We start from the raw sequence: 27,911 nt of genomic DNA, 5'->3' as shown, positions 1-27,911 counted from the left end.
AACACAAGGGTAAAACAGGTGGAAGCTTATGTTTCTAATGTGTGATTTTTAACTTGATGTCTGCTAGCATCAATATCAGTGTGTACCTGAACAAACAATCTAAGGTGGGAAGTGAAATTGCTCTTATTGAATGTTTGAATAAACACTGCTGTAGCATCTCCTAATGAACAGCAGTAGCTGTTGCGATGTGTTAGATAATAAATTGGTCCTGGCAGCACATTTCCATTTCACAAGAATGACTGAAGGATAAACTTCAAACAAAAAAAATGTAAAATTACTACCTTTGTAACCAAACAGTTCTAACCCTTATTCTTAAAGTGTTTGCAGTCTGTCTATGTTTTGGTTTCACCACCAATTCATAGTCTTGATGTTTGGAGGCATAAGCTAAAATGTCTGTCTTATTGATTATGAGTGCAGTTTTGAGCAAATTAATAAAGATTTCCTTGTCTTCTTGTGCCTGCTGCAGCCTTCCCAACATCCCTAAGGGGGCACCTCATTGATCTGGTTTTTTGGTCCCTCTGGAGCTCCTGAGTTACTGGGAGATGTAGTCTTTAATCTTCTGCCAGTCTTACTTTTAACACTGTAGGAAAAATCGCCTTGATAATTTTCTCACCTTTCCATTGGCCACTTCTCCATTTTCCAAACCTTCCTTGACAGTTTTGGTAAATACCTCTTGGGTAAGAGCACTTAGACTTTCATTTTTTTTTGTAGTGATATATTCTCGTATTCCATGCTCAGCAACTCTGTTTTACCCTTCCTCATAATTTTTCCTGCAGGTTCCTTCACAAGGGGCCTCTATTAAACTATAAACAATGCCCTGAAACTTGAACCTCTCTATCCTCCCTCATCCTGGTAAGCATGTACCTAGTTCAAGTTCTTTGCAGAGTAGGAAGGAGCTCCTTTGGCTCACTTTTTTTTCTTTTCCCCCTCTTCTGTCAGGCAAATGTTTAATTCCCCTCAGCCCTGTGGAATTTGAGTGCTGTGTCCTAATCATGGGGCTTCCCTCAAAAAGCAGCCAAGTGGAGGTCAGCAACACGACAGGCAGCAGCAGGAGGAGCAGGGTACGCCTCAGAAGCAGTGTGCAAGCTGCTAATCTTAGAAGGCTTTGCAGTGCAGTTGGACCAGCCTGAAATCTTCTTTTCTCAGGAGCCTGCTGCCTGCAAAAGGCTTGGGTTGTCTCTGGCTTTTTTCCCCCTAGGCTGCAGTTCATTCAGTGTCTCATGCACATTTGTTTTTTGCATTTTAATGCCCACAAATCTACTCAGTCTTCTAAAATTATGTAAGTGTCCAGAATTGAGGAACAAGGAAGGGCTCTGGCTGGCCAGTGAGTTGGTGAAGATCAGGGGCTGTGTATTAACTCTCAAAAACATGCAGACACATATTCTGAAAAACCATATAGTGATCTCACATCAATTTGAGATGGCCTGGAAGATGCTGAAAGCAGGCTGCATTACTTGGCTTTTGCTGAGAACACTCTCAACTGCTACAGGAATTTCTGCCATTGCACTGACAGTGTAAAACAATTCTGAATCAACACAAGATCAAACATTTGTAAATTGTCCAGAAGACTGACTTTCTGCTGAAAGAAATGCTTGTTGAATCAGAATTTTTTGCTCTTCAAAGCTGTGTAATTAATCTTAATAAGAGCACGTAAAACATATTTTAAATGGGAAAGTTTTTTCCTAAATGGCAATGTGAATCAACATATTCCCACACAGCGTTTTGATTCGACAGTTCATCATTTTCCAAGGGAAAAATAGTTGTCTGTGACAATTCCTTGTATTTAGTTTAACTGCACTGATAAGAAACAATACAGTGGTTGTTCCTGTGGATGCATGTGTGTCTGAAGAAACATGGAGACTGGAACAGCTCAGCCTTTGGAGGTAATAGCTCTGCATTCATCAGGAATCAGCAATAGTTCCATGGGATCTTTATTTACTGAGTCCTGCTAAGGATCCAGCTCACTAAATATGCAAGATAAAAGGATCTCAAACCTCCAGCGTACATAGAAGCTGATGACAGACGAGCTACAGACTATTTGAGTGCTTTAATTATTATTATTGTTTGTCTACATTAACCTGTGGTTTCTGGAACTGCAGTTTGATTAAAATTCTTTCATTAAACAGATGAGTTGACAAGACAAATGTTCCTTGCAGTCCTCAGGATCATGGTATGAAATTAGGAACCTTTGCCTTGTTCAGTTTTTGTTCATGTTTTCCACCCAGAGCCAGGTGGATTTAAGATCACTCAGCAGGAACCTTTGCCTTGTTCGGTTTTTGTTCATGTTTTCCACCCAGAGCCAGGTGGATTTAAGATCACTCAGCAGGGGCCCCAAACATATATTGGAGCAGAGCCACTTAAAAAAGGTGTAGTTGCAATATCTGTAGAAGGGAGAAAATGGAGTTTCTTAGTATCTTGTGCATTGTAAATTCTTTTTTTCCTTAATTAGTGAAATAGTTAAAAACTTCCTAGTTCCTTGTTTAACATAAAAAAAACCCCAAAAACATAAAATCAGGCAGAGGCATTGATGAATACAAATGCTCAGTCTGTTCAGGCTGCATCTGAACAAAGTTGTCCAATTCCCTTTGTGTTGCTGTAATCAGGATTTGCCTGAAATGGAGGGAAACATGGGAAGAGGCAGGCGGTGTGAGAGAGGATTTGGAGTGGGTGGTGAGGGATACTCCAGCTTTGTGCCTTTGTAATTATGCCGTGAAGTAATGCAGGGGGATTGTCTTAGGACCAGATGTTTAAGGATATATTGGCACCACAGGAATCTGTCTGAATAGGATTTTCCTGACATGAGGCAGAATCCTTTGAAAACACCAGTGGGCACAGATCTGCAGGCTGGTCTGCACTAGATGTTTTGCCAATGCAGTTGGTATACACCCCAGGAAGAAGCTGTGCCACACCACTAGGACTCCTAATTTAAGCACAGACCTGTCGGTAAAGAATTCATTTTGCCCGGGTAACTGGCTTTACAGAGGGGTTGAAGAAAGCTCTGCCAGCAGCAAGCCCTCTCTTATCAGCCTTGTTTACTTTGTGAGGTTGTTGCATAGGCTTAGTTTGAATATGGCTATGCCAAAAAGAGGTTTTGATGAAGCAAGAATTGTTTTTGTTAGCACAAGTACTGAACCGGATTCATCATCATTTGTGATACTTCTGACAGAGACAGTTAAAGTGATTTGCTGGCTTTGCTCCCTGTGCAGACCTTGGACAGAGGCTGACTCATTCCGACAAGGTCCTCACTCTCAGATGGCACAAAGGTCCTGGATGCTCCCCTGATTTCAGAGCATCATTTTGAGCACCAAGGCTATTGCAGAGTCTGCAAGCTAGACAGCGAACTCATCAGGTCAGAGATGGCATTTTAAAAGCAAGGGAGAGGTTTCTTCTCCCAGTGGCATCACTGGACTGATTTAGTAAAAATAATTGTCCTTGTTGGAACAGGTTATGTAATGAGAAATCTGATCAGATTTGATCAGTGTACAGCTATATTTAAGTGACACGGTGATGTCAGACCACCAGTGCTGCTGAGCAAATGTGCCACGTGGCCTGTTTCTTACTTATTACTCCTAAAATTTATAGACAAAGGTTCCCCAACAGGAACAAAGAGCTTTCATTTCGCTCTGCTTGTTTGCTAATTCACTTGATGTAACAAGTTCCAGGTGAGCAGGCAAAATGACTTCCACTCCAGTGTTTTTCTTAGGTGCGATCATGTTTTAGCACTTACATCATTACTAGAAAGTGCTGACCACTTATCACATCCAAGAGAAATGGGAATAAAAATCTAAAGCAGCCTATGACCCAGTTTGTTAGCACTGGGCATCCCAATACCCCTTAGCACAAAGGTGATCACAAGGGCAAAACCACAGGGGGTTTGATTCACTTCAGTGTTCCTGCATGGGGGGACTGAAATAACTGCTGAAATCGATATTGCTATTCCGCTGTACAAACAGAGCCTTACCAGGATGAAATTCTGTCCTTGGAAACAAAGTGGGCATGGATTTACTCACCTAGTCTGTAGTCCTCTTAATTTTACTCACGTGAGTAACTGTTCTTGGCAGGGGAGTAATACAGTCTATGCTTGTGGCTTGGAGAAATTATTATCCTTTTCCTTTAGAGCTGTCCGCCTTCCTTCACCCCCAATTTCCACTGGAAACTGCCTTGTTTGTCACAGGTCATCCCACATCACTATGGCTCACCAGGGAAATGACAATAATTCAAGTGCTTGGGTATGGATGTCGAGCTTTTCTCTCCCTGTTGTTTCGTGGCGTGACTGATGTTATTTTGCCTTGCTTGAAGGCGGTGGTTAAGAGGGCAGGATGAGCAAAGCTGTGATTGTACAAGATGTAAAAATACTTTGGCTAGTTCATTGTTAATACCATTCCAGGAGTGGTGTAAGAGTGCTTCAAAGTGGAACAAAGGGAAAGTGGGGATGAACGAGGAGCAGGGAAGGCAGAAGAGAGCAAGGTCAAAGCACCAGTAGCTGCTCCTGGTGGTGTTTGACAGCTTCATCAAAAGCAAAGAACTAAACTGATCTTGAAAATACTCTCCCTAGATGGTGGAAGATGCTGAGAATTGCTGCAGCAACGGCAGGATGTTTGCATCCTTGTTGTAATTTCCATATTATTTTTGCTGATGAAGAGAAGACATATATTGTCTCCTCTATAAATAGGAGTTACTCACATGCTATACTGGAGCCTTGGGAGTCTCTGAACTGTCTTGCCAAAGCCTTTACTGGTGCTAAATCATCTTTGCAAATATATACACAATCAAAAAGAGAAAAGGATGAGGCTGGATGTGGTTTGTTAGATTCAGCAAGGAAAAAGGCTCGAGATGTGATCCCGATCTCTGCATTACGGAGTTGGGAGCAGGTATCACTGAAATTAACGCAAGTTAGTAGTATGGTGTTCAAAGAGGAGAGAGGCCCAGGGGTTTGCTTAGGTAGGCACAGCAGGTCCTCTAAAGGGCAGTGCTGTGGTGGTGTACCCATGCTCCAGCTGAGATACAAATGGTCTGTGTAAGCCCCAAGGGCTGCTCCTCCAAGCTCCCATGCACCAGCTGGGACAAATGCAGACTGCAGCTTGAGGGGAAGGAGAGGGGAGAAAAATGGTAACATCCTATGGTGAAAACCATCCTATGGTTGCCCTGGAGTGTTCTAGTCCACTTCCTCCTTGTTTTTTTTTTTTTTTTTTTTCCCCCCATCCCTAGCATCACTTGGAATTAACTAAAGTTGTAGGTTTAAATCGGTGTAATTTACTCTTTCTTGGTGACACTCGGGATTTTAGTGTACCTTACTCACTTTGATCATAAGTCAATTAGAAGGAGGTAGAAACTAAACTGATTCTGTTGCTCTTAACCAGGGTTTGTATCAGCTTAACTAAATTAGTTTAATTACATCAAACACTACTGCATTCCTCAGTGTTCAAAAACAGTGTCTGTGCTTGTGCATGTGTAACGCGGAAGGTGCACGTGTGTTGAATATGTATGACATCACGTGCAAGCAAAATTCTGAATAACAACCTGCATATCTGTCTGGGAATTTATAGCTTGTCAATTACTCTGATGTTGTGTCTAATGGGGAGATGAAAATCCCCCTATAAATTCAGCTCACTGCTTTGGCGGCTTTGCTGACAGACTAGTAAACAATTTCTATGCAGAGTGTGATTTTCTAGTTTAGGAATGGAGCCACTTAGATTAGAACTCAGTGTTTTAGTGAGAAATGTCTAAAACGTTTACATAACCTATTTACATATGAATACAAACATTACAGGCTTTATATTAACAGCCCTTGTTGTTGCTCATTACTATGCATAGAAAAAGACATCAGCATTTCTAGTTGCATCTACAAAATTATAAATATGTGATAGAGTAATTACTGATTTGGAAATCCAAATTATATTAAAATGATTGTAGCATCTGTGTCTCCAAAAACCTCTCCATTTGTCAATTCTAATCTTCTATTGCTTAGGCAATAAACATGAGTCTGATGCCTATTTGCACAGTTTTGTATGAATCCCACCCGCCCCATGAAATTTAAAAAGAAAGTGGACGAAGGAGTTTGATATCAAGGTACCTGAAATTGGTCTGTACTGTTTCTTTTACCTTTTCTTTACCCCACACCCACAAAAAGATGAGAATTGTTGGTAGATGTTGCAGATTTATCTGAAGCAACCAGGAGCTGCCAGGAAGATCATTCTGGAGCTGATTAGATTCTGCTCGCACAATAAGAACTGCCAAGGAAGTTCCTGCCAGAAAACAAAGGGATCGGTTCAGGGCTGGTCCTTTACTCTTTTTACTGCAGCCCTACTTGTGTCAAATGGTCATGAAGGACCTCCTGTAAGCCAGGGGAGCATTTGGTGTGCTCCATGGCACGAGTGAGCGCAAGTCAACCCTTCTGTGGTGACTGTGATGCAAAATGAAAGCCGGGCAGAGGTTCTGGTGCCCTTGATTGTAACACAGCTCTAGTTCCACAAGAGACCCTGTAGACCTCAGCAGGTTTGTGCAGCAGATTTCCTAGGCCAGTAAATAGTTATAAAGTATGTATGTATAGAAAGTTTTTCTTCTGTGGCTCTTAAAAGACTTTGCAGGGAGGTCAGTATCATGCTTCCAGTGATGGGGAAGGGCAGAGATGTCCCCCATAAGGTCGCTGTGCCTCACAACAGAAATCTCAGCAGGGGCTCCTTTGCCACCTCCTGTCTGGGCTTTTGGCCACTAGAAGCCACCACCCGAGGGAATTTATTCATTGCTGATAACTGGTTATTTGTAGGAGTGTCTCCTTCCAGTTTTTTTGGTCCTGGACTGGAATTCTGGCAGGGGGAGTCAAAGGGAGATGATTTGCTTGGAGATAATGTGCTCCCCAGGCAGAGCAGTTGCTGATGTCGTGGGTGCTCAGATAAGCTGGGCACGGATAGACCTTGTCACGCTGACCTTTAAGAAGGTCTTTGGGAACTGATGCATGTTTTTTCCCATTGCCTGATGATGGAGAGTGAATGCTTCATCTGAAGTGGTATATTTTCCCTGGCATGCATGTCCCAGTTTTAGCTGAGCCATCCATGATTCCCCCTGTGGCTTTAATTACAGCACTGCCTCTAGTTGTCATCTGTCTTTACACCTTCTACTTACCCCACACAGGGACTTAAAGGCTTGTATATGCATAGTAACAGTTCCACGAGATTAAATGCTGCTCTATACATAATGCATTCATCACACCTGCAAGGGAGGTTTGAATAAAACCCCACATAGTTTTACTGCACGAGCAGTGAAAGATCAGAAATGACAAATGGGTTGACAAATGGTGTGCAGTGCATAAATAGCATTATTTATTTGCTCAGTCGTGTCAGAGTGAGTGAGATGAGGTGTTTTGAGGGAGTAGTCAGAGCATTTGTAAAGGCGGAGGCTGCAGGATCAAGCCCCAGCCCCTGGCAGTAGCAGGTGGGTAGCCATTAGGTGGAAAACCAAAGTGTCTTTTTTCCCAGCAGCATGGTTGCAGGGAGTGACACACAGGAGGAGACTCACTGGGGCAGAGGACATTCCCTAGCTGGTCACTATTTTAGGGTCTGTCTGTCAGTCTGTCCACACCGCACTTTCTCAGCCCTGTCTGTATGTCTGTACTGGCTAATTAAGTACAACGAGGGCCATTGGCTATTTATACATGACACGTCAAAAACCCTGAAGTAACATAAAGTCTGCCAAAAGCAGAGATGAGGAAAAGTCTCATCTTCTCAACGTTTGGAAGAGAATTAACTTTTGATAGATGCACCGAGAAAAAGAAGGCAGAATTTGGATGTCGCCCATGTCTTAACAAGCAATTCGTGTTTACACTAACAGAATAAAACGCAGTGACTCACCTATTATTTTCCTGCAATCAGGGTTAGCAGTAGTGAACATAGGGAGAGTTCTCTTGATCCCAAAGGTGAGTTGAGATGTCCTCACCCCTGACTGCATACTTTCCAGCGCCTGAGATCTGTTCCCTACTGCCCCTTGTTACAGCCGGACTGAAATTTGGACTATCTAAGTACTGCAGGATTTAGAGTCACCAGTCAGAAAAAGCAGAGCCCCTTGCAAGGAGGAAAGGTTTGGGCTTCACCAACATAAGGGTGCTCTGCTACAGGCTGGGAACTAAGTCTTTACAGCCATCCCTGGAATTAAATCCAGTTCTTTCATATCCACAGAACAGAACCTGTGGCAGTGAATTACTTCAGAGAGCAGAGACAGAGTAGCTGCAAGCATCGTTGGACCAGTGTCGTTGGCACTAGCAGTCCTGACAGTGTGCAGACTTCAGAGCTTCTTGTGATTTTAAAGTCAGGGAGGTGTCATGGCATTGCATTATTAGCAGCTGCTTGCTGTGAGTTGCTGAGCTGATGCAGGGGCCCCAGTGTCACATGGCTGGGGGAATTGCTTCTTGGCGCATGGCTGTCACCTCTGTACCCATGCCTTTGTCTCCTGGAAAGAAAAGGGTGCATTATAAATATGAATGTCAGTAGGGCACGTGTGGAATTGGATGTGTCAGAACATCCAGTAGCGACTTGAGAGTCAGAAGCACCCAGCACAGAGTTCAGTAGGGCCAAAAGCCAGTTGGCAAGTTACCCTTGGCTGGGAAACACAGCGTGAGTCGGTGTGTTCAGAAGTCATTTTCTGGTCATGGTGCCAGTGCTGAAAAGCTGCTTGAGCCATGGCCTCTGCTCAGCAAGGGATACTTTTTGGGTTTTCTCCCTCACGGGGGAGAAATTTTCCCATTACCTCACCAAAGTTTGTCTGAGCATCCACAGTCAGTTCAATGAAAGTCCAGAGAGTCTGGGCAGCTGGTAAGTGTTTTTGTCTGGCTCTTTGCAGTTCAAGTGCTTGCTTTCATTACTTGTACAAAGCTGGAGACGGATTTTTCTCCTCAAAACTGGATCTTTTGGTAAGTCAGAGCAGAGGAGCTGTTTGTGTGAGGGCAGGAGGAGGGCGAGACAAGCATTTTAAGGAGAGGGTGGTCAGGATGTAGCGTGTGGCTGGTAATCCCGTGGAGAAGTTGGGCAGAGTTACACCCAATGAGCGCAGATCATGTGTATGGCATGGTCTTTTTAACAAATCTTTTGCAATCTTTTAAAACCTTAATATTCCAGGCAGACTTTGGGTGGATAGTTTGGGGGAGTCTTGCTGGTGGCATGAGCTAGTGAAATTTTTCATGTATTTTCTTTAGTATGGGAGTACCCTTGGTTGTGCACTCCGCTACTCAGCTCAGACCCTGTTAATGGTACGTGGTGCCTGTAAAGGACTGTTCACCCTCTGAATTTCCTAGGATTCACGTGGATCATGCCTGTGGGCAACTCTAAGGCCAGCAGCATGTTTGGGTTAGTTAGTTAGTTTGTTTTTCCAGGAACAGGTTGCTTTTTCACTTGTTGCAGTAAAGTGAATAGTTGATGCCTTCCTCCTGGCAGTGCTGAAGTGCTCATGACCTAGACCATGATGTGGTGGGGAACAGACCGTGTTGCTCAGGTGTCCAGTAAGTCTCCTGGAATAAAAGGTCAGGTGTCAGAGGCTGTGGTCCTCTCCACCCTGGTGACAGCTGGCAGAGAGAGCTAGAGCACCCCAAGGAGCATTAATTCATGAAAATATCTTCCATCTTCTCATCCTTCAAACGCAGGCAGGAGGAATATGATAGTGGGAGCTGTGCTCTCTTGGGAAACCCCACTGACAAATCTGAGGGGTTTGCATGGCAGAAACAGTGCAGCTCCCTGTCATAAAATTGAGAATTTTATTTGCTTTTATTAAGTAACAGAAGCTTAATTAAGTTTCTCCAGAATGTAGTAAAACAATACAGCTGAATGTAGATCAGTCCCAAGTAATTGTTTCACTGTTTTAGCAGCTGTCTAACTAATGCTCCAGTGTTAAGAATGCTGATATTTTATTTCCTTCTTTTTTTTTCTTTTTTTTTTTCTTTTTTTTTTTTTTTTTTTCCCCTCTCTGTTTTAGAAGGGGCTAAGTGGTCTCTTTCTCAGGGGATTGTGAAGTTAGCCTTGGCCCTTTGAACCTAATTAATCAGTGGCGAGGCTCTTCCAGGGCTGGCTGTGGAATGCTCTTTAATTGCTCACTTGTGCACTCATTTGTTTTGTTTAACCTGCGGCGGATTAAACTCTGTTATAAAGGTCCTTGCTTCTGTTGTAGAACAACTCCAGCCATGCCACAGCAGGCTCTGTGCTTGATTCCCGATCTCCCTGGGGATGGAGCAGGGAGACTTGGAGGGACATCACTCCCTGCTCCCCCTCTCCACACTGTCTGGACACACTGGCATTTTTGTGGGTCCCCCCATCACTTGCAGTGAGTTTCCCGAGGTGTGCTCTAGGCAAAGGGAGGATCATTAGCTGTTAATATAACCCAGTAATTCTCCAGATATCTCCCTCACTTTCTTTCATTAAATGTGAAACTTTAGAGACAGAAACTTTAATGATTTTCTGTGCGTGTGTGTGTGTAATCCTGTATGCTCTGCTGGGATCCCTCTGGCATCCCGTGTCTCTGAACAGCTGTCAGGCAGCTCAGATTCTTTTCCAAACTGCCAGTCTCCAAAAATATTTCCTTCTCCTCTCAAGTATGGAATTTCGCCCTTGAGTCAGAGAGTCTGTGCAAAGCAATAGCAGGTTTCAGTGACCAAGCTGCCCAAAACATTAGGGCCAGAAATAAAATCTTTTAAACCAGTTGGGATGGTGACCAGGACTGTGAATTTCCAGGCTACAGTGCGACTCTACTTTCTCTTCCAGCCCGAGTGAATTGTTTTGAGATAATGTGTTTCTTGTAGTGCTTGCCATTAACATTCAAAAGAAAGCTAGATCATTTTAACATGTTTCAAAAAGGGATGTTAAAATTTATCTTCCTTTTTATTAGATCCACTGCAGCAAGGCACCCAGTGGCTTTAGAAATGTAAGTAATGAAAAGCAGAGAACAAATGTTAACTATAGAAGTGATTTATGGAGACATCTGATGAATTTATCCTGCATCTTTACCCTTTCATCCATCTCCCTGGACTTCAGCTAGTGTGTCTGAGCAGCATCAGTCACATATTTTAAAGCTGACTTGCCTGAGACATGCTCCGTACTCTGGAATGTGGATTTCCCAGTTTTTGCCCCACCTAAGGCTCCCATACAATCCTGTGCAGGCTTAATTTTTTTTTTTTTTCTTTTTTTTTCTTTTTTTTCCCTCCTATGGAACACTCTGGATTGGATTACCAGAGTAGGCGCTCTGTGGCACAGCCTGCTGCCTGAAAAATGCTTAATAGCTGTCAGCTTCATCTGCTCTCCAAGAGAATTGAGGACTCCCAGGCCATACTTGAACAGCTGTGCCCTTTTGTGGCTGCTCTCAGAAGAAATCGACCTCTTTGGAAGAATCCAGCCCTGGTGGGAGGCAGAGGCTTTCTGGAAAAGTTGGCCTTTGAGTTTAGCTTCCCCAAAGGAAGCTGTCTTACGTATAGCAAGTTTAATTCTTTAATTCTCAGGCGGGCTCTGAATTATGGAATAGTGAATCCTCTACTAACAAAGTATTTTCCACATCGTCACAAAGAAGACTTGAGGTTTTGCAGAAGCCCTGCTCCTCTGTTCCTACCAGCTGTTGTCCTGCAGATGTTTAGAGGCCCTTTTCCTATCAGACTTTTTCTCAAAAGAGTTTTTTTAGCCAAATCATTCTTAAACATGTGTGTTTTAAAGTTGGGTAAGGTGTATAATGAACAAGTAGTGTCGCTTTCAGGAAGGTGACCAAAGGGTGAGGAAGAAGAGCTAGTGGGTGTATGTAGCTGATAAGAGATAGATAGATAGATAGATAGATAGATAGATAGATAGATAGATAGATAGATAGATAGATAGATAGATAGATGTGCGAAAACTCTCCTGGGGAAGGACAAGTGTGGAAGGAATAGGGGACTGAGAGAGTAGAGGTGTGTGATCAGACTTTGCCCAGCCTAGTTCTGAGCACGGTGTAAGAAACCCTCTCTGGAGCTGCTGGACATGTGTTTTTAAAAATGCCTCTTTCCATCCCTTCCTACTTTGCCTCATGCAGCCACAAAATGTTCAGTGCTATGTTTAGACATTTTGAGCGACTTCACAACGGCGGTTTCAGTACATTTGATGTTTGGCTTTTTTTCTTTCCCCTTGCCGCCTGCTTCTGAATATGCTTTGGTTGGGCAATGCGGAGCTGGGAAGCGTATGAAGGTTTTGTGACACTCTGATTTCTCTGGAGCTTAGAATCAAAGTGCAGGCTGTCTTTATTCAAGATTTGGGCTGAAGATCAAAGAGGCAGCATTGGTTGTGTTGGAAGAAAATAAAAAAAGGAAATCACTTTTGAATATTGAATAACATACTTAGTTCATTTCAGGATTATTTTTTGAGAAAATTTATTTTGTTTCTGATTATTATTTGTCTTGCTTTAATGCCTGAGGCACAGAGGGGTCCGAGTCTCCTTAGCACAAGGCGCTCTGGAAAATCAGGGACCGTGAACAGGTTCTGTATTAGTAGCACACAATGTGGCAGGCGTTTGGAGGCTGTTTCTTTACTCACTAATATTATCTTATTGTATGAACTGCTTTGGCCATGGTACTAAAGTCACAACCTGTCACATGTTGATCCTGTGTTTCATTTGGTCAGGAAGCTTACTGTATGTACCCTGCTGCCTTCCTCTCCCGGCCCCACCAAGAGGCTGAGGGCCAATTGCCACCTTAACTAATATCTATGGATCTTTCCTTAAAAATCACCTCAGTATCCTGCTGTTGGCAAGAGCTATGAAGAGAGATGTTGCTCTAGGTTATAGAAGCAGAACTGCTTTGTGTGCCTTTGGTTCACTCTTTAGTTCATCAGGGAGTTGCCCGGCCTTGACCTTCTGTGCTGTTTGGACGTGTTCATTTTTGTTTCATTCAGTTATTATGTCAAATTGGAGATGGAGTGCAGTGCAGATTATTTTGGCCCCAAACCTTTCTTTAACCCTATTTGCAGAGGTGAAAGGCTAATACATTAAACCTATCAGCCCATGCATACAGATTACTTCAGCCCCTTTAGAGACAATATTCTCTGATTTCACTTTTACCTTTTGCAGGAAGTGTTCAGTGGCTGGGATGGGGACACTGGGTGGTGGCAGGAAATGGCAGCAGTGACATGACAATTAGCAAAGAGGGATGCGGTGAAAGTAATACCCTATTTTCCTTGAAAACAGACTGGAATATTTATTTGCAATTTTTTGTTACTATATTTAAAACTTTTCCAAGTGTTCATGTTCGAAATTGCTTTCCGCTCAGCCAAGCAGCAGGTTTGTAACTCACAGTGCTACAGGGCTGCAGCACCTTGGTGTCAGGCAGAGCATTGCTCCCTGTGCTGCAGGCTCAGTAGACGTGCAGGTAATGGTAGACTGAAGGTCTGAACACACTTCAGAGCTGTTGTACAGAAAATAGCCCATTTCAACTTGCTCTGGCTATCCCAGCTCTGGGTAGCTGCACTAAAGTAGAAAAAAGGGGCTTTAACTCACATTGACGTGTGTTAAAATGGCAATGAAGACAAAGTAATGTGGAGTGCCAGCTGAAATTCAGCCCACATCTCCCTTAGCCTTTAACTTGACCTCCTAGCCCAAATTAAAAACCAGATTGTTTTCTGTTCACAGTTATTTTAACTAGTGTTAAGTCTGGCTAAACTGATGAGCCTTTTATTGGTTGGTTTATTTTAGGTGTTTGCTCTCCTCTCCAGATACCCCGACAGTGTTTTGTAAAGTGGTTTTTTATTAGGCTGCTACAGAAGTTTATGGAGTTGGAAAAACTAGAGTACCTTTAAAAGGGCAGATGTAGTTTTTTAAAAGATGAGCTTTACAGTCTTAAGGCCTGGCTGGTGTGGTGTTTAGCCTTGAGGACCATCCAGTAATATTAGCCTGCATTGCAAACCTGGCTTTGCTTGTGTCCTCATTTCCCTGAGGCTGGAGCAACACTGGGACTGCTCGAGATGTGCTTAGTGCAGATCTGTTTTCCACGCTGGCCCAAACTTTTTGTCCAAATACACCCAATGGCTTGGGCAGATGGTTTTGTCGTTCTTGCTTTAAGGATGAGAGCCTCTTTCACCAGGCTTCACCTGCGTTCAGGTTTCCTGTGGCTGCAGGTGTGCTGCACCCTGGCACATCGGCACAGGGTGCACGGCAGGCTCGCCTGCTGCCCTACACGTTCATTGCCTTTGGGCATTCCACCTCCTCTCCTCACTGTGCTAATTGCAAGGAGATGGGGCAAAAGAGATCCAGGGAAACTATAAAATGCAAGAGACACGATGAAGCACAGAGAAAGCTTTTGTTGCTTGGGGGAACTCTCTTTTGGAAGTTGATGGTGAATCACATCATCCCTGCTGGCAGGTCCTTCCCTAGACCTCAGATTACTGACCTGGGGAGTCCCTGGCAGCTGAGAAGATAACACCATGTTCAGAGGTACACCAAATTTTTATTAAAAACTCTTAAATCTTGTGAATTTGCTATTAAATGCCTCTTGTAAAATTTTAAAGGCCTTATCATTGAGTTGAAACAGTACAATTAACTTTGGTTTTTTATTGTGTAAAACTGGTATGTAATTTATTTCCAGGACTGGTTTTCCTTCTTGCTCCCAGGCTCTCCATAACATATCAAGGTAGTCCCTTTGGTGACCTTTGCAGCTCATATTTGGTTTGGCTCTGCAAGATTTTTCTGGTGTTTTGCTGGCTGGGGTTTGGGGGTGTTTTTGGAGGTTTGTTTTCCTTCAATTTTCCTTTGTCGAATATAAAACAATAACAAGGGGAATTAAATAGGTTGGAGCTGTAGAAAGAGGACTCCTTTTCCCATCAAACTTTGTAAGGTTTTACAATAATGATAGCGGTTTAAATGTATTTCGTTGGCATATCTGCACAGAGGCACTCGGTGAGGCTGCAATTAGAGTGCTCTGCCTCATCCTGTATTAGTTTGATCACATAAGAAGCAGCCTATCTGACAGCTCTAGCACCTGGATAATTAAAACCCGTCAATAAAACAACAAAATGCACTGTGTAGTGGGACTCGTCTGTGCTAGCATTAAACACCGCAGATAATTATATTGCAGCAGAGGTTGGAAAGGCAGCCACTCGGTGCTCTGAAAGATCAATAAAAAGGCCCATTCATAATGAAAAAAATGCTAGAGAAACTGGATTTTCATCTCCCTGTCATTAGATGCTTTGCTTTTAAGGTTTTGCAGAGGCAGAAAAAGATTCTGTTGAGGAATTCTTTGTTTCTGGAAGCTAAACAGGTGGAGGATTTAGCTTTGCTTTTGTGCCGCACATTACTGAAAGTAAATGTGCTGAACCCAAGTGTTTTTTTTTAAACTTTCCCCTTTATTTCCAACCCATCATGTGAGGTCCGCTTTTTAGTGATATTTCTCTTTGCTTCATGTTTACTTTCTTCAGGGCATTTTTTTTTTTCTCTTGGCTTTTCCTAAAGGGCTGATTTGAAAATATCATATATTGACAGGGGAGAACACACTCCTGGCTGACATATTTGCTGTGACAGCCTCTTTCTTAAAGCACTCATCCAGAGAGAAGATTTTTGTGTTCCAGGGAAGGAGAAGGATGTCTTGCAGCATTGCCATGATGGATAATGAATTAAGTCTGTCTGTTACTGTAAAACCATTAGAAAAGCATAACAAACCTTGAGAAAGAGGCTTAGATATTGATGTCTTGGCTATATTAGTGTGCCTGGGCACATGATGGCTGCCTTGTCTTTGCAGAAAAAAATGAAGTCTGTGTAAAGTAGGTGTTTGAGCTGAGGGCAGAGAGGAAGAGTGCCTTGTTTTTTTGTCAGCCAGCACTCATGGAACACAGGTGGGTGGTTTGGTTGGCACACGTGGGCATTAAGGATCCCTTGTTGGAAGCTGCTGTAGGTGGAGGGTAGCACCAGCTATGTGCAGGATGTGTTAGCAGAGCTGGGGCTGGATGTGGCAGCTCAGTACGTGCTGTACAAATCTAAGTTCGTGGATGTGAAGTTTTCCCATCTTCGGGGTATTTAACGCCCTAGTTTGGACTCTGATGATCTGTGGATTCAGAGGGGGCAGGTGGCTTCCCCATTTGTAGTAGTTTCCACTGTGCCATGTTCACAGGAGCTTCTGGTGTTGCAGAAATTGTTGCTTCATCTCTGAAGGGCTTGTCCCTGCAGGATAAGTTGAAGGAGGGTGTGTTGGGATGAAATCAATGTTTGAGTCTCTAGGCTTGTTGTGAAGCTGTGCATGGATTCTGGTGGCTCTTCTCCTGATGTCCCTAGCATGACAGGCTCCTGCCTCGCTGGTTTAGGCACCTGTTTTTATTGTCTGGTCCCCTCCTAGATGAGGAGCTGGAGAACTTGCTGGTATTGCACCTACAATGATTAATGCTGAAAGGCTTTTGTTTGGGATTGATCTTTTATTTTATGCTGCCTTCGCATTTTTGTTCTGGCAAACATATTGTCCCAGACACGTCTAGCCTGATGTTGTTGACGTGTCTATGCTTTAAAAGTTTCTGGAAAGCCCAAAAATAAACTGCCAACCTATTATTATTTTTTTTTTCCTTTCTTCGTCTATTGCTAAATATATTAGCAATGTCAGCATGGGGGGGTGGGGAAGATATCACAACAGGAATAAGCAGCTGTTTATGTCTAAAGTGTTTCTGCTTCGCTATCATAAGATGACCTTGTCACTTAAAAATCATAAAAACATTTCCAGGGAGAAGAAATGAAAGTTTGCTGAAGGGGAATGAAGTTTTGCTGTTGTTTTTAGTTAAAGTCTGAACAGAAGAGTTGTAAGCAGAGTTGAGCCCTGCAGCTGGTCCTGAACTCTAATGCTTCCTTCAGTCCAAATGCTATAAATGCAAAACAAATGACATATGAAATACTATTCCTGTTTCACATTAAAAATCCTGCAAGTCGTTTTCCACTGGAACTGGGAGAAGTTCTGCAAAAATAATCCGTGTTTTCTGTTACAGTGTATTTGCTACACTGGATTGACACCTTGCTTCTAGGTTAAATACTTTTCCACATATCCAGGTAGAAGGACAAAGTGGGGGCCTTAACAAGTAGGAATAAATGCATCTGGAAAGAATGCATAGGGATACCACCACACCACACCCCCCCTTATTTTCTTTTTTCTTTTTTTCCCCTATATCTTGCAACTGCAGCAATTTACACTTTTCCCAGTAGGGTGATTTTTCCTTTCCAAAACTTAGATGTGAAAAACGTGAACTTGTGTTTATGAGATGATGGATGCTTAAAGGCTGCCAGGTACCTTGGACTGACTTTTAGGAGGGTTTGGAATAGTCTCTTTTCCTGAACATACAGGAATCGGGATCTTGAGTTGGGCTCAAAATGCTGATCTTGGGTTTTGCTTTGGTTTCTGGTCTCTTGGTTGGTCTTTTTGAGGGGTATGGATACTTTTGGTTCAGGGATAGTGTCCTCAAATCCCAGCAGCAATTATGGAGGTGGCTCAAGACATGGAGAGGATGTTTGAGAAGCAGTGTCTTTACTCATGTGCCCACCTTGCACTTCAGGGCATAACAGGGAAAGGTGAGTGATGGCAGGGAAGGACTGCAAAATAAAACAAACCAACACAGACACAAAAAGATGGCTATAAATGTCTTGTCAGGTTTTGTAATAAACAAAAACAAAGTGAACTAAAACCACTGGAGGGGCTACTTTAATTCTCCTGCGTCTCCAGAACATTTGCCTTTAAAATGCTGGACAGACTAATAAAATTGAAGCTGTTTTTTTAACAGCATAAAACTGTCTGTCTGGTCTCCTAAATTCCCAGTGTCCTCTCACAGTTTTTCTTGTTTGCTTGGCATCAGAACATATGGAGAATGAGGAAATACCCCAAGAGTCCAGGGATTGCTTGGAAAAGTTGTAGCATGAGGGCAATGATGGGGAAAGTAAAAGTGGTTTTCTTTGAAGGAGCTGATGAATCAGTGCTGGAAATAAGAGGTGCTTGTGTAGAGGCAGTAATAAGAGATATAGATGGGTGTGAAAAAGGTGATTGTAGTTTTTTGGGGTACAGTTATGCTAAAGCCAGCAATGCAAGCAGTTCCTGCAACTATTGGAGGGGAATCCAGCATGATGCAGAGCTGCTGTTCCTCCTGTAGAGCTAAGGCAGCTGGGTGGTGTTTCTGTGATTGCCCAGTAGAAGAGACAGATTCATGAACTCACCAGCTTCATACCACCTGGTGCAGTGCTGGTTCTCACTGCAAACTGTACCTCCAGTAGCTGGCAAAGATCTTCCTCCAGGAAAAGAGAGGAAAATTAAAAGAAGAAGGAAGGGGGGAGTGGCATGGGGTGGGCAGTGGCAGACAGGACATGACAGAAAAAAACCCCCAAGAACGAAAAAGATCCTTGCCGCGTTTACTGGGAAGGTCAATACCCAGTACCGAGCCTCACAACTTACATGAGTTTGGAACAAGTATTGCCAAGACCCAGGTGCCAAGAAATCCCAAGATTCCATGTAAAACCCTGTGATTTACAAGGAAGAACTCGTGGCCTGGTTTGCTGGAAATGGAGTATGGCATGAATATATTATGGTTTTTCTCCCTGCCATTTTCAAGGCTCCAGATTCATCATCTTTTACACATATCCTCCCCTGTGTCACTTTTTGCATGTCACTTTTTGCATGTCAGTTAGTGTCACCTGGGCCTTTAATCTGTCTGGGAAGAAATATGACAAAGCTGAAGGGACCAAGAAGTTGTTGTAAAAGGGATAAAATGCAAGAGCAAAAGCAGAGCAACCAGAGCTTTAATGATGAGTGTTTTTTACCTCTTTCTCCCCTTAAAATTTCCATAGCCTGATGTCTGACAGTGATAGTTCATTGAACAGGCATTAGGGTTTTTTCCCTGTGGTTTTTAGTGTAAATTGCCATCATCCCTTAAGTGTGCTGGAATGGGAAACCTGCCTGTTTCACCCTGGGATGATAAAAGGAAGCTCAAAATGCCAAGTGCCAGATGCAGTTTTGCTGCCCATAGGAAAGGAGTGTGAAAAAGACAGGGAGGTTGAGTTCTTCTGGTTTTCATATTGGGCCGGGTTTTTTGTTTGTTTGTTTGTTTGGGTTTTTTTGTTTGTTTGTTTGTGTTGTTGTTGGGTTTTGGGGGGGGTTGTGGGGGTTTTTTTGTTTGTTTTTTATCTGTGGTGTTGTGGGGTTTTTTGGTGGTTTTTTTTTTTTTTTTTTTGTTTGGGTGTGGGGTTGGTTTTTTTTTAGTTTTTGTGTGTGTGTGTGTTTTGTTTTGGGGGGGTTTGGTGTTTGGTTTTTTTTGGGGGAGGGGGTAATATGAACCCTTTTTCAGTTAATTTCGTGAGCCACCATGTAGTATTTGAGATTTTATCTGAGAGATTTTTGTTTGGTTTTCTGTGTTTCCTCCCCAAGGTGGCAGTGATAATTTGATCTCACTTTCTTTGAGAATTCCTGTGCGTGGTAGGCTTTGCCATTCCCCATCCCAGTCTAAGGGGGGGCTTCAGGATGTCCTGGAGTTGGGGGGAAAAGCTTTTGCATTTCTGTGCATCCTGCTTTCCCCATTCAACCCCTTATATCATAAAGCTTTTAGTCTCTTTGGTGATATTGCAGAAGGTAGCATGCATTTGAGGAGGCTAAAACCCTGGTGTTCACAGGGAACTTTCTAGGTGCTGTGGTTTTGCTTCTGTTTTCATGTGTCCAAGTTCTTGCATTAAAAAAGCAAGGGGCCACAAGGAAATGCTTGAGCATTCAAAGCAAATGCTTTCTTGTAAACAGAAAGAAAGCACAGCACAGATGAACCCTAAATGTGTTTGTTCCTCCCCCCCACCTCCAATTCCTCATAATTCTGGATCTTTACTCATGATTTTGAAAGGTATCTTTGATCCATTGCTGTTATTCTGTGTAATGTGGCCAGTGCTGTCCCTACAGCCAGGAAGACTATTGATTAGACCAGTGAAATTGCTTTTTGAAAGGCACATTGAGCCCAGTAAAGGATTTTTGTTGAAAGTAAAATTTTGGATGACGTTCAAAGCCTCTCCTGGAAAACTGCCTGCCTGCATAGTCCAGGCTACCTCTGATACCCCAGCATGGGTGAGGACAGTTATCTTTTTTGTTAAGAGAATTGTTTTTTCTGTCTATATAATAAAACGAGTCAGTTGCTGTGATAACTGTTGTCTTTCAGCTAGAAAACATTAGCATGTCCCAGCCCTCTGGATTATCTGGTATCCAGCAAAACAGCCTGATGAGCAAGTGTATCAGCTCTTATTATTCTTTCCATAAAATTAAAGAAATTGTGGAGCTTAAGGCAGTCGCTAATGAATCAGTTTTAATTTATAGGCTCAAATAAAATCCGCATTAAGGCTGACAAACTGTAGCCTCAGGTAAACATGAAGCATTTCCACTGCAGGCCTAAATGAATTCCGTGCTGCATGTCACAGCTTCTGCCAGAAGAGCGGGAGGGTCAGGGGTCCCATTTCACATCAGAGGAGGCATCTTTAGAATCCTAAAGAAAATAAATGCAGTGGTCTTACCCTTAGGAGGTCTCTTTCTGGCATGCAAAAGCAGAAGAATCAAAGACTAATAATATTTCTCATTTTCTTTTTTTTTTTTTACCTTTTCTTTAAACAAAGAAGCAGAAGATTTTTCTCTATAGAATCACTCTTTGCTAAAATATTTTGCATCACCAATCCTACATTGGAGGTGCTTCTCCCGTGAAATCAGAGGCAAATGTGGGTTCCTACACATGCTCAAGTCAGTCACCCATGGACCTGTATATGCCTCAGGAAGAGCATCTTGCAGAACCCAACCTCTGTGTGCGTGCTCTTAGGCTGAAAGATGTTCGCTGAAGCAGGCAGGGTCACTTCCTTCTGCCTGTCTTCTTCATGGAGAACAAGCTTTTTGGAGAAAGTACCTAATTTCAGGAAATGCATCTATGCTGGGCAGAAGGATGAAGTAAAACTTAGCCATTTGTGCCTAACACAAGGGTGTTGTCTTGTCAGTGATCAGGCTGGGAAGTTTCCCTAGCAGGCCTTGTCTGAAAAACATTATTTGGTTCTTAGACAGCTTATTTGGGGATGTTTTTTCCTCCCACTCGAGTGTTGCTGTTTCTAGTCTTTGCTTTGGCTTAAGCCAAAGATAAATACAAGATAACTGGTTTTGTGGGAACACTGCCTAAAAATGTTGCAAAGCATATTGTTTTGGTTGCTATAAAACATGCAGTGATTATTTTTTGCCACGTTTGTTGGTTTAGTCCTTGCATTTTGTTTGGTCAGGATGCTGGTATTAAAGAAATATCTCCTGAAGGAGAAGGTTTGTGCCACCATGCCTCTTCTCTTTTGGTCGTAAGCTGATTAATGTGTTGGTGTTTGCCATCAGCCTCTGCGTGCTCACTGCTGAGCTTCCCCAGCTGGTGCTGAAGTCCTGGCTCCTGCATCTTTTTGGCGCTGGAGGGGCCACTCAGCTTCCTGAGCTGTCCTTCTGTCCGGTCTGTTTTCTGACTCTCCTCTTTGTTGCTTTCCAGATGCAGTAATCGGACCCAGTGCGCGGTTGTGGCCGGCCCTGACGTGTTTCCAGACCCGTGCCCCGGAACGTACAAGTACCTGGAAGTGCAGTACGAGTGTGTCCCTTACAGTATGTATCTCGATATGCTTGCACTTGTTTGTTCAGTAGAGATTTATTGTGGAGATTGGGCCAGCCTGGAGCTTGTCTCTTGTTGCTCAAGGGCAAGTAAGGCAGACCACAAGCATCATATGAGACTGAGCTGATAAGATATGAAAAATGGTTTTCTCTGTCAGGTTTGTGCTTAGGTTAAAAGTATCCTAATAATGTCCCGTGTTGTACAGCATAACAATGACATATCATCTTTTGGAAAACGCTTGGGAAACCTCACTAGAGAAAGCAGACCAGAGGAGTGAAGCGCTCTTGCTAGCTTACAGCTTCTCTTTACAGAGGTTTATGCTTGTAATCATACAGCAGTGTGCTTCCACTGGCCTATGTTCATGTAATTGGTGGCATTTGATAAGTGCCTTAAATACAGTATTGTATCACAAGGAGGTAGGAAGCTGTTGTTTTGGGTAATTTGATGTTTGATGGTAGAAAAATACTACTTTGTAAGTTTTCAAAGTTACAAAGGCACATTGCAATCAAGCCATTTAGACTGAATTTTTGAGGGTAGAAAACCAGTCACCTGAGATGACAGCAATATGTGCCAAGCGGGAAATTCAGAGCTACAAGAGGTTGTGTACCTCAGAATTTGCTTTCCGTAGAATCCAGATTTGTTACGTGCAGTTAAGGCCCTACTGCCAAAAAGGGCGTACCTGAGAAAGGAAATAGCAATGATAATACGAGAAGTGCACTTTTTATTAGCAGTTGCAGAGAGCTGAGAGGTGAATAACAGCATCACTTCCAGGTTTTCTGCTTCAGCAGGCCAAAGCTTATTATAACACGCCTCTCAAAATAATAAAGCAGGTACGGGAATGTATGCTTTCAACCCACGGTGTTGTATTGAGAGAGCAGCAGGAGGCATCAATTTGCTGAAACCCGGAGTTTGGCTCAAGGACTAAGACCATTTTTGTTGCCTCAGGCATGGGCTGCAGGAGAGCAGATGTGGCTGAGCAGTGACAGGCACCCTGTCCAGCCCCTGGGGTGGTCCCCATCCCTCAGGCAGGAGGTGGCCACCTGCCTGCTGCCACAGCCTGGAGAGACTGTGTGGTTGTTTGGCTTCTGTGAAATTCCAAAACCACCTCTCCGAGTAAAGGGGACCTCTCTGTTGAGGGATGTGGATAGTCTGCTGGCAGGGGGCTCAGTCCATATTTGATTTTTCTAAACAAAACTGTGAAGCTTCTAAATGCAGCGATGCAATGCTTTTTATGGGGTGAGCTATTAAACCCATGGAAAGACTGACATCAAGCTTTAGGGTCTGCCCTGTCAGGCAGAATATACTCCAAATTATAGTTTGGAGTTATTCCACTCTAAATGAGGCTTTTCATTTTAGAAGCAACACTGTGCATGGAAAGGGTTAGGAAAGATTGGTTTCAACTTATCACAGCAGGTTGTATTTCCTTGTGATTTATGATTTGCATGAGGGTATGCTGTTCCCTCCAGAGACTGGGCTGGTAAAGCAATAGTCATTACCTGGTGCCCCTCCACAGCCTTTGTTGCACATAAAACAAAGAGGAATAGTGGTGCCTTGTGAGAAAGGCAGTATGTCAGTATTACACCCCGAGGTGTTAATTGGCCCTGTGTACAAGATGTAGAATAACTCTTGTGAGAGGTTGCTCGGTAGCAAATGTGCAGTAGGGATTGAGTGTTTTTTAATGATCTGAATGTAGGGAGGAAAAGGATGACAACTGACACGCTGCCTTTGCAATTAAGGTAGGAGCTTTGATGGCTGTTTCCTCCACTTTTTTATGAATCAAATATAGTGCCTCTTCAAGTAGAGTTAGGGGGAAGACAAAGGGTGAACATATGATGAAAGAGGATCTGGTCTTCTTGGGTTGTAGTTTGTTACCTAGGAAATTTTGGGTCAAATCATATGTTGTTTCTCAGTGTAGCACCAGAGAAATAGGTCGTTTTTAGAAAAACTGTGTCCTTTCATATGCCAACATGGGGTCGGAAACCTAGAGCTCCATTTTATTCTTCTCCTGCCTCAGTCTCTGCCTGGCTTTGTTACTGCCTCTATTTCTTCCCTCAGAATGGTCAGATTAACTTTGTAGGTGCTCCCTGCCTGGTTGCCACGAGTGTCCCAAAAGTGGATGGGGAAGGTATCAGCTTTGGCAAGTAGGTCAGCAAAGTCATGGCTGGACCAAAGCCACGCCTGGTGGAGGAAATCTTCCTCCTTTTTTGCTCTGTTATTGTCAGAGGTTAGTTCTTGTCACTGAACCCACATGCCTCAGCCCCTGTGCAGCCAGCCTTTGGTGAGCGGTGGGGTCTGCCATATGGCCATCTCCTAAAGGAATGCTTCAGTTGCATAATAAAGAAATTAATATTTCAGCAGGCAGTTGTACTTGCTTGAAATTCCAGCTTGCCTTTGTCTGGTTGGATGGGTTACTCCTCAGAGTTTCAAATCATTCTTTAAGGACAGAGAGTGGGTTTACACAAGTGTTGGCATCTCAAGAGGAGAGGGTTTGGGAGTCATCTTAACAGATGATGTTGGGACTGACCTTAAGCACTTGTGTTCAATATAGTTCTAGTATATCTGCTCCCTCAAAGAAAAAATATGAAAGATTTAAAACCCCGTTTGTTAGTCTGCTTCTCTTGAGATTTTGTGTAATTATTGACTCTTCCACCACTAGCTCATATTGTTTCCTAGAGGCAAGCATCCCCCTTTCCTCTCAGATGAGGGAAATCCAAATGTCCTCCAACTTCAGTAGCTCATATATTGTCAAATGTCCTTTACATTACCCCACGCACCGCATTCCTCTGTGTTCACTAGAGATACCCCTGACAAGAAGAGTTTTATGAGGCTGCAGTTTCTCTCAACACGTGGCGAAGATGAGAGACGATTATGCAGATAGCCCACTCCTGATCCTGTAGTTGCTTTATCTGGTGGCAGCAGCCTTCTACTGCAATGGAAGCCGTTCCAGGACATACAGACTTTTTAGGTTGCCCTCTGACAATGAAAAGCAAGTAAAAAGCAGATGATATCAGCAGGTAAAAAGATAGCAGGCCTAATTTGTCAGACTTCAGTGGCATCAGTTGTCCTATTTTTCTGGTATCAGAAAAAAATTGTCAAAGTAATTTTGCCTTTCTCAAAGCTGGCCTTAGCATGTGGCATGTATTTCTCTAATGTCTGCTTTTCGTACTGCCCCTGTCCTTCTGAAATACTTAAATTACCACTTGAGTTTTCTTAAATTTAATCTTCTTTTAGTAATTACTGACCAAGAGAGTTTTTCCATGGTTTTCAAATGAAGATGTACCACTGCAACCTTGCAGTCTGCCATTGCGAGAGCTGTGGATGTGTTTCATTGTGGCCAGGTGACTGAAACTGCATTTAAGCGGTTTTGTGCTGTGTATTAGTATGAGAAACCTGACAGGGTGAGGGTCCTCTTGATCCAGTAATCTGTTGTTTCCTCCTGCATTCCCTCCTTCTCCCTTCTCCCTTTACAGAGCAGAGTTAAATGGGTAATGGGAACAGCAGTGGTGGAGGTGGTTTTGTAAAGCCAGGTCAATGCTCTCATTGCAGAAACACTTCACTATCATCTTCTGGTGCTTGTACAATCCTGTTGTCATGGTACCAGTACATCTAGGAGTGTAATTTTTCGTATTTCATCTTTGCAATGTGCTAAAGGCCTTCCAATTTTACTCATGAGCCAGCGCAGAAAGCAGATGAGTGATACAGGCAAAGCTGTACATGAGAGCAGTAGCCAGCAAGAGAGCCCAGTTTTGCAGGAGCAGTGGTGTGGGGAGAGCTGCTGAGCTAGTTGTCGTTGTAATCAGACAGATTTTCTATCAATGACACGATAAACCCAAACCCACCCTTTGGTTTTGCTAATACTGGCTCTGTATGTACGTGACACTTCACAGCTAAAACTGTCCGTGTTTTAGTGGTTCTGCAGGTATTTTTGAGAGGAGGGAATAGAGTGAACAACCCAGTTGAGGCTCCCTTTTCTCTCTCAAGCACATGTTCTCCGTGGGACATGGCAGTAGCACTACTCTTCATGAGTGGCACTCCAGATCAGAAGATGGGGAAATTCCAACATGCAAGCAGCTATCACCCGCTGCCTTAGACTGAAATTTGGGGATTGTCTGCATTTAGTTTTTATTTGGGTTTTGAAAATGGTATGAGTTGAAAGTACCAGAGGTATTTTGGAATGCTTTCTTCTGTTCATTTCCCTGTAGAGACAACCTTACAGGTTCCCAAGGATTCAGAACAGAGTTGAAAAAAGGATTTCTCTATCTGAGTCAGATTTACCTTCAATTTTTCCTGACCTCCCAGTTCCCTTAGGTTCTAGGTTTTGAAAGTCACAGAATAACTCGTACACTGTTGTCCCTCAGAAGCAGTATGTTTTTTAAACAGGGAATTGGAAAGTTTTAAACTGTGGGAGAGGGCAGGGTGGTGACTCAGTGAGGACAAGCCCATTGCTGCATTGATGGGAAGGATGGCAGCAGCAGGAGGGTGCCTCGGGCATGGCATATCCCACTGTGATGATAATCTGCCTCTCACCCAGGCCACAAGTCTTCCATCAGCTTTTAATATTGGGGAGTTCTGTTCAAGGGGATGTTTCTTGCAAGGGAAAAATGTTCATGGCTTCCAGGGAAGGATGAATTGCTCTTTCTTTCCGTTCTGGGTAAACGGGCTAATGTGAAGGCACCACACATCTCTGGTGCTTACAGAGAATTTCCTTCTTCTTTAGTACTAACAAGAAGAAGGCGGGGGCGGGGAACCCAACTCGTGAGCATATTTCATCCTTTCTTTTCTTAGGACTTTTTTTTCTTTTTAAACGTGGAACCTGAAATCACACTTCCCAATTGCTATAGTGATGGAAGAAAAGGTCACAGCCTTGCTAGAAATATTCCTTTTATTGCTGATAGAAGAGTAGATGGGCTCACATATCAATAAAAGTGAGGGATGGTAAGTGTGATGTGGGAACAGAATTCAATAAAGTTTTATTGTATCACAAGTGGACTGAAGTGCATTTAAAAACATTAAATGAAGGCGCACAATATCTGCTCTGCTGGACCTTAGGGCCAGTGAATAGACAGATAATTGAATAATGACATTTTTAAGAGAATACAAGCACTAGAAAGCAAACCGGTATTTTCATTGCTCTAAGATTGCTGGTAGAAAGGGAAAGAGAGGGGAGAAGATGGGACAAAATTGCAGTCTGAAAACAGTTTAATGAGACCACTTTTCCCACGAATACGGTTCTTAATTATTTCTGGAGTGCTGTAAGGCCATTATGCGGCCTCTAGGCTTTCCCTCTGTGTTTTCTCGCTGCCTTCTCCATCGGTTGAGAAGCAGTGTTTGCCCACTGAGAGCAGTGTTGTGTTTTGTTAAACAAATGGACTTGCGGCTTCTCTGCTTTTCTTTTCCCTGGGTTTTTATGTTTGCTTTGTCTTTGTTTTCTCCCAAGAGAATTTGGTCCCTCAAGGCGCAGCAGGGAAAATGGAAAACTTTCCCTAGGGATTAAACCTGACTTGGCATTTTGGCCAGGAATGAGTGAATTCCCTCCTGAAGCCAGGCCTCCTTTGTTTCATTTGTTAAATATATTATTTTTGTGCATGGGCTGGGAAGAATAAGTAAAACCAAAGAAAAAAAAACAAACAAAAAACTCCTGAACCCAAAACCCAACAGCAGACCTAACTATCCATTATGATTATTTCTGCGCAAAGAATCTTTGTCTCCTGCTGACAAATTGCCTTTCTTCTGATGCATACAATTTCCTGGCATTGCAGTCAAAAAAGCCTCCTTTTTGTATTCTCTGAAATTCCCAGCTTTGCTTGCTAGTTAGTTTTTGCTGGTTTGTTTTTTGGCTTTGTTTTTGTTTGGTTTTTTGTTTTTTTTTTTAATCCATGGAGGCAGAAATAAAGAGTGTATTGCTTCCCTTATCAGTCTTCTTTTACTGTGTGTTTGTGCACCTACGGAACAGCCCACTGGAAAGCACTCTTTGTTAAAATAACCTGATGTTATGGGCCTCTACAAACCTGCAGGCTGACCTGTCTGCGTAGTTGTGTGCATAATGTTCAAGAAGGGGAGGAAAGCTAAGAGCTAGGGAAATAAAGGTATTTGAAAACTCGAAGTAGCCTGATACAAAGGGAAAAGAAAATTTTTGTAAGGCACAGTGGCAGCATGGTTAACTTTTGAATATGAGATGACTTTGGCTTAAAATAAGGAAGTTAGGTGGTGACTATCTGTAATGCATACTGGTTTGAAGGTCTGCTGTCATCAGGAACAGCATGGATTTTTTTGTGGGGAGAAGTTAGATACATGTTAGGCAATCTCCATTGCAGGAAGGCCATCCCTACC

At 43.0% G+C, this 27,911-nt stretch overlaps 1 protein-coding gene across 3 annotated transcripts in view; it reads left to right on the top strand.

The window, feature by feature from the left end:
- The window catches only part of ADGRL3 (adhesion G protein-coupled receptor L3), a 479,174-nt gene that overhangs the window by 259,094 nt on the left and 192,169 nt on the right, over positions 1-27,911 (top strand). For all 3 annotated transcript variants that reach the window (XM_058420608.1, XM_058420609.1, XM_058420610.1), the window contains one exon: positions 21,465-21,574. In XM_058420608.1, coding sequence (XP_058276591.1) covers positions 21,465-21,574 — 110 coding nt within the window. The remainder of the gene's footprint in view (positions 1-21,464; positions 21,575-27,911) is intronic.

Source organism: Hirundo rustica, chromosome 5, assembly GCF_015227805.2.
Source record: "Hirundo rustica isolate bHirRus1 chromosome 5, bHirRus1.pri.v3, whole genome shotgun sequence".
In the NCBI taxonomy this organism is placed as follows: domain Eukaryota; kingdom Metazoa; phylum Chordata; class Aves; order Passeriformes; family Hirundinidae; genus Hirundo; species Hirundo rustica.
The sequence above is the reverse complement of the archived record's forward strand: the minus strand, read 5'-3'. Positions and strand labels throughout refer to the sequence as shown.